This window comes from Solanum pennellii, chromosome 4, assembly GCF_001406875.1.
Source record: "Solanum pennellii chromosome 4, SPENNV200".
NCBI classification, from domain to species: Eukaryota; Viridiplantae; Streptophyta; class Magnoliopsida; order Solanales; family Solanaceae; genus Solanum; species Solanum pennellii.
Genome location: NC_028640.1, coordinates 64,883,382 through 64,890,440, shown reverse-complemented (window position 1 = coordinate 64,890,440; position 7,059 = coordinate 64,883,382). Strand labels below are relative to the sequence as shown.

The window sequence follows — 7,059 nt, the reverse complement described above, 5'->3', positions numbered from 1 at the left end:
TTTTAAGTTTTTTAATATTTGGTTGTCATATTTTAAATTTTTTATAAATGACGAAAATGACTTCTTTTTTTTTAATTATAATAGGAAAAACAAACTATATAAATGATATTGCAAGTTTATTATCTACTCTCGATCTGCCCAACACCTCCACCCCTCCCTTGACCATCCCAACTCCATTCCGCCTATATAATATTTTATGAGATTACATATAAATTATCTTGAGATAATATTGATTTGCTTACTTATTAAATATTAGAAAATAAGTAAGAAATTTACTTATTTTTGAAAGAGATATTTTTTGAGTGTACATAAGCAGAATTTATATTAAAGTGAATAAGATAGAAAAACATATTTTGATGTAATATCTCTATAAATATCCAAAAGTTATAAAATATTCAAAAAGTCTCTTTAAGAAATATAATATAAACTAGAATTTAGAGTATATAATAACCTTTAAAAATTCTAATTGAAAATTGAACGTATCTTATAAAGTCCTAATTGTATTTATAAATAAAAAAGATGCGTTCATCGTATGTGACACTACTTCCTTCCCAAACAAAATTAGACTTCATAAATGCTTGACGTGGAAGCAGAATCAAACTATTTTTTTATCCATTAAAATAAAAACAGAGAATCAAACGGTTCAGATTCACTTTATATTTCTTCTGAATTCCAATTTGTTCTTCAAAATAAAAATCTCTCGATGTTGGGGAAAAGGGGCCGTCCACCGATGAGGAGAACGACGAGCATGACAGGGATCACCGTTGATGTAGGTACTGGAACTGAATCGGAGCCGTCTGATTGTAATAAGCCTAAAATTACGGTTGATGAGATTAAGAGTTCGTCGGTAATCATGGGTGGATATAGTTCTGTGCCGGCGATGGTGTCACCGAGATACCAACGGAGAATCTCCGGCGAAGGTTTTGAAAGAGAAAGGGCTAATTTTCTGAGAATTTGTGGCCGTTGTAACCGCCGATTGATTAATGGACGAGATATCTACATGTACAGGTACAACTCTTAACAAACAAAATATCCGAGAAAATAATTGTTATTTTTTCACTACCTGTTATAAGTTGAAATCTAAATTTAATTAAAATCGATTTTTAAGTTCAGGAGCTCGAAAGAGTAACTCCTGTTTCATATTATATTATATGTTTATTTATTTTATCATACATATATTTTTCTCTAATTAAATTTAAAATATCATAAAAATATAATTTTAATTTTAAAAAATTCTAAATATGTGTCGGGTCAAATAATATAAGACGGAGGAGGAAATAAGATAGATAGTTTGAAGTTTGTGTGAATTGATTATGAATATTAATAAACGATTTGTTTAAACTATTTGTGTGCCACTTGACAATAGTGGTGTATGATATAATAAGTTTTGGTATATAAATGCAGGGGTGATGCAGCATTTTGTAGTATAGAGTGTAGAGAAGAACAAATGAAGCAAGATGAAAGAAATGACAAGTCTAAAGTTAAGCCAGAAAATCATCACAATCACTCTGAATTTCATTCTGCTAAATCTGAAACTTCCAGCAATAATGACACCATTGCAGCAGCTTGAAGAAGATCATATGGTAAATGAAAGAGAATAGGCGTTTTAGTAAAATTTTAAAGTATGTATTGCTATTTTACACAAACTTACTCTACGTTCAAATGCTACGTTCTAAGATTCAATCCCTCCTTGTGTTTTTTCTTTTTTTACTTCATTTATTTTTTCTATTTATCTCTCTGTACATAATCTTTTGGGATGGAATAATTTCAGAGATCTCCCTCCAGGTTTCGCTCTAACACACTTACCTCTCCTGCAGTTTGAGATATTTCCTTATTTTGACTTTTTGGTAATCATTTTTTATATCTATTTAAAATAAATATAAATCAATTATAATTTCACAAATTTACCCTTTTTTATAATAATTTTTTCCCCAAACAAATTGCATATTGAAACCCTTCTCCGTCACAATTCTTATCCAGCATCATAACCTTGTTCCTCCTAAACATCATAATTTTTGGACTATTAGAAGTGAAAAGAGATGAATTGACTTAGCCTCTGCTACCAATAATTGATTATATCATCCCTTTAGAACTTACAAATTCGATTGATTTGAGAAATCAACAACTTCTTCTGTTATTGATCTCTCATGCAAGCTTACCTATAATATAGGATGATTTTATCTCTATTTCCTGAATCATTTTTCTTTCTTAACTAGAGGAAATATTTACGTAAACCAAATTAACTGTTCTCATATTATTCCTTTCCCGGGAATCCATTTTCACCTTTGATTTGAAGAAATCGCCCATGAATTGGTGAGATGAAGATGACGAGTTAATGTTTGGTGAAAATAATAGAGCTTAGTGTGAATTAAATCACCAGTGGATTAGTTCACTTTATTTGCAGACCTTCAAACTTTGTTCGATAAAATGAATACGTATGTATATATATATATATATATATATATATATATATATATATATTTATTTGTGTTAGTTTTCTTAAAATTATTTATTAAATAAGTCATATCTAATAATATGTTTTAACATGAAGAAACTATATAAAAGGGTAAATATATCAAACTATAATTAATTTATGTTTATTTTAAAAAAGTATAAAGAACGATTATCAAAAAATCAAAATAAGGTATATATAATATCTTAAAACACAGGGGAGATGAGTATTATAGAGCGGAATCCAAAGGAGTTCTCTGAAATCATTCCTAATCTTCTTTTATTATATTTGTTTTTCTTTCTCGTTCTTCAAAAATTTGAAAGTACTTGTCGGAAAAATTTAAATTGGAAATGAAGTGTGCAAGATTAGAAAAAGATATAAGCAACCAAATGCCACTGTTATTGTTGTTTCTTTGCTTAAACTAATTAATAGTACTAGTTAAGAAGCTTAATAGTTGAAGACCTTTAGAACTTGACATCTTTTATCGATGTATATTTATTAATAGGATTCGCTTAATGTTGTATTTCGATATAATTATAATCTTAGTACAACGAGGCAATGTTACACTCACGTGGTATGTTTAACAATAAAATTGAAAATGACTGAACAATACACCATTCAGTTGCATCAGAAGAGAGTGATGACAAGATAGAATTATTGGCAAGTGAAGAATTGAAGCACAATCAAACATTAGATGTCAAATTTAAAAACAACTTCAACTGAACACACAAAACGAGATGATCAAAGGTAGAATAAATATTTAATTAACACTACCCTACTACTATTAGATGATGACTTATACTTTATATTGATGTTTGTGCACATTTATGTTGTACAACAAATGTGGGAGGGATTGATGAGTTGTTGAATCAAGGTGACTGCAGCTAGCCGGGGCCTGATATTTATTTATTTAAAAAAATCATGTCAATGTAGCGTGGACACTTTATAATGGAGAAAAGACATGGATTCTATTTTGAATTTGTTTCAAAAAGTTGAATATATGATTAAGCTATTATGATGATTTATTACATATTTTTACTATTGAAAAGTAAATTTAATATCATCCTTAGATGTATAAAATCACTCTCACAATGAAATGTGTATAAATGTAATACCACATCTGATGTCAGGTAAGATTTTGAAAAAATATCTCCTTATCATCCAATTGCTTCTTCTTTAACCAAAATCATACAATTCACTACTAAAAATCAAAATAGTCGTCATGAATTTCACCACCTACCATCAAACTCATTACTAAAATCACACCATCGTCATTGGCTCCACAAAAATATAACACACTTACCCAAACTCATTGCCGAAATCATATTATCACCATCGAAAGAGACACTATTATCAATATCAATTTCTTTTTATTTCAATTCATCTTCTTTGCCACCTGTCATCTTCCACCAACAAACCGATCATTATATTATATTTTTTAAAGCCAACAAACAATTTTATCATCAGTCATCCGCAAAGCTGCCATCACTATCAATATCTTCAACTCTCTTCTATCATTTACTTGTTTTATTTTTTTATGAGTTGAGAAAAAGAGAAGAGAAATTAGGTACATAAAAAGAATACAAATAAATTTTATGAAAGAAAATTAAGTTATAAATATGATTGAAATGACAAAAAAAAAATGAACTCATCTTCAGTTTGTTAGGAGAAAATAACAAACTGTGTTTGTCCTTTTCTATGTCCACCAATTTTTATGGTTATCAGAGTAAACATGAATGAACATATCAGATTATCACCAGTGTTGCAACAACCAAACCAAAACTTGATAGTTGCACATTGCTGATTTATTATATTTCCATAATATAACACATTAGTGAAAACACTATATTGTATTTCCGATAAGAACATCTAAGACCACGTCTCCAACTTCTTGCTGAATCTCTTTGGCGGAATCCACAATCGAAGGTCTAGCTCAATTAATTGTAGTGTCATTATATCTATGAAGTCTTTAGGGATGGAGATCAATGTCTCAACACTGAAAATGACCACAGAAAGAATAACTTTTAGAGACATTTGCTTTAGTGACAATAAACAAAATGCTGCTAAAATTCTCCCTACATTCCAGTATTACCGGCATTTGGACTTTTGTCAGGAAAAATACTTAAGTACTGGCAATTAATAGTTAATTCTGCTATATAATTTTCACTAAATATATATTCTCCGGAAAATTTATTTTCTTGTAAAATCCTTCTGTTGTCTAAGTCGACTACATATATTAGGGCAAATCTCTCTTCCTCATCGTCCATGGCGTGAACTCGTCTCTCTCGTCCTTACCAGGTAATCTGTGTACTCCTCTTATCTCTCTTCCTTTTGTTTTCCCTCTCTCACTGTATATCTTATCTTTTTGATTTGGCAGATCTCTCTCCTCTTTCCTCTCCCCTTTTTGAATTGATGTAGGTTTATGCTGTTTTATTTAAAGCAAAAAATATTTATTGTTTGTTTTTGGACATAGTTTTAGAGTCGCACTTAACTTGTTAAGAAAAATTAAGGAAACTTAGTTTTCAAAATATTCAAATAGAAAAACAAATTGAAAACCTTAAGGGGTTCAGAGATTCTTATTTATATTTTAGGAAGGTGTTTAAGGCATCTAAAAATATCCGCTAATACAATTTTCCGGCAACTATAAAGAAATATTTAGAGTTGTTTGAAAAGTGGAGTACTAATTTTACCATCAAAATAAATTTTAATTTGTAAAATTTATTTTAAGTTATTTACGTGATTTGATTAAGTCGTTAAAATCAAAGTGGCATTTTGCGGGTATTTGAATTCTTTAACCCTAAAACTAGTGATAATTAGCAACAAATAAATCAACGATAAAGTAAAAGAGAGAGAGAGAATTGGGTACAAATCCACTTTCTGTTTTCTTTTTTTGGCCTTTGGCCCATTCGATTTGTACCTGCCCTAAATTCTATCAATCTAATAATGATAAAGAAACAAGGGTTAGGCCCCAAAAAATAACAAAATACAAAATCTAGGAAATAAATTTGGGCCTTTTATCCCAAAATCTTCAACTTCTTGGCCTCTTTCAAATTCTTCGACTCCAAGACCCGTTCATCGATTTAACTTGATAATGGTTTGACTCAATGAAAGGAATTTGAGCCTTATGTCTCTCTTGAAACGCAAGAGGAAGGGAGTCCATCGTGAACTCGGATAGATTTCACATGCATACAAAAGGGAAAGGAAAATTAGCATACGACTCAACCAAAATGGACAGCAAAAATAACATACTAAATTATACTGAGGGAAAATATGAGACATATATACTTTATCATATAATTAAAGGAAATCATACAAGGCCTAATAGAAATATGAAAAAAATGACTAAAGAACGTGATGATTATTCCAACTAAATGAATTAACATGGTAGCTAGCGATATACACTACAGTGATCAAAAGAAAACTTCACTTAACTACATAAATATTATAATGAACAATATTTTTTATGAGAATTTAGTAAAAGGTGAGCCAACAAGAAACCTACAGACATTACTAGCATATGCATAAGCTAGGGAGAAAATTTAACAAGCTAAAAAAAGTAAAATAAAAAAAAAACATGATAGGCAAATCTCGCATACTACTCCTTTTTTTAAAAAAAGTATAAATAAAATAGTACAATTCAACACTAACAAATTTAACACTTAGAGAGCACTTTAACAAAGGCAATTTTCAGCAATAAGCTCATACTTAAGTCGCTAAGCCACACACATGAATGACCTTTGACTTTGAACAAGAATCTATAGAAACCACGCATTTAAGACAGGCTCGAGACGAGATCACATACGATTCTGCTATACTAGTGAACTATGAAAATTATTCTAAGGTAAAATGCGAAAGTGTTGTTTATCTTGTATTCCAAACATACTTAGAACAAAACTTTGAACATCTTTGTAAGAAAACAAAGTTTAAGAACATTTTCACAACTAGAAAATTAAAACTAATAACGAAACTAGAATCAGAAACAGATTTTAAAAAAAAATATACGAAATATTTTTCTTAAAGAAGAATTGTTGTTAATATGTGTCTAAAGAATCTTACTGATTTCAACAAACTTTGCAGAAACACGAAGTTACCAAGTTTAATGAACCAGTGAAGAACAGAAGAATAGAAGAACTGAAATTAATTCACAAATCTAAAGTTTGTAAAACACGTACCAGAATCTGGAAAATTTTTAATAGGAAAAAGATCAAGTCCACTGAATTCACAGTGTCCCCTTAAGGAAATTATTCCCCTCTAGTATCCGAGGTTTGATTTGGAATATGACCTCCCAGGGTAAAATGATCTCAATCACCAGAGTATAGATACCAAAAACTCCGGTGTCAGCGAATCACTCAACGGCAGTAAAGTACACTTATAATACTAGATTTAGTAGTTGAAGAAGAAGTCCATAAAAATCTCTTTAAAATGAGAGGAAATCCCTCAATTTATAGAAAACAAAGGATAGTGCGAAAAGGTTCTTAATGTGCCTCACAAACCTTTAGAAAAGTCACAATCTTTCAGAAAGGTCGTCACCTTTCATAAAAGGCACAACTTTCCATAAAAGTCACAACTTTTCATAAAAGTCGCAACTTTTCATAAAAGTCACAACT

General features: G+C 30.0%; 1 protein-coding gene across 1 annotated transcript; it reads left to right on the top strand.

Annotated features, from left to right (window-relative positions):
* The first annotated feature begins 517 nt into the window (after positions 1-517).
* On the top strand, positions 518-1,797 carry LOC107017239 (FCS-Like Zinc finger 5). Its single transcript, XM_015217506.2, has 2 exons — positions 518-1,008; positions 1,405-1,797. Exons 1-2 carry the CDS (start codon positions 704-706, stop codon positions 1,568-1,570), a joined length of 471 nt encoding a protein of 156 aa, XP_015072992.1. The 5' UTR covers positions 518-703; the 3' UTR covers positions 1,571-1,797.
* Positions 1,798-7,059: the final 5,262 nt, after the last annotated feature.

What these genes read in the sequence shown, in the direction of transcription:
- LOC107017239 (XM_015217506.2), top strand. Translation starts at nt 704, where the DNA reads ATGTTGGGGAAAAGGGGCCGTCCACCGATGAGGAGAACGACGAGCATG. An exon ending in CGAGATATCTACATGTACAG is followed by an intron (nt 1,009 to 1,404) that starts GTACAACTCTTA and finishes ATATAAATGCAG; the next exon opens with GGGTGATGCAGCATTTTGTA.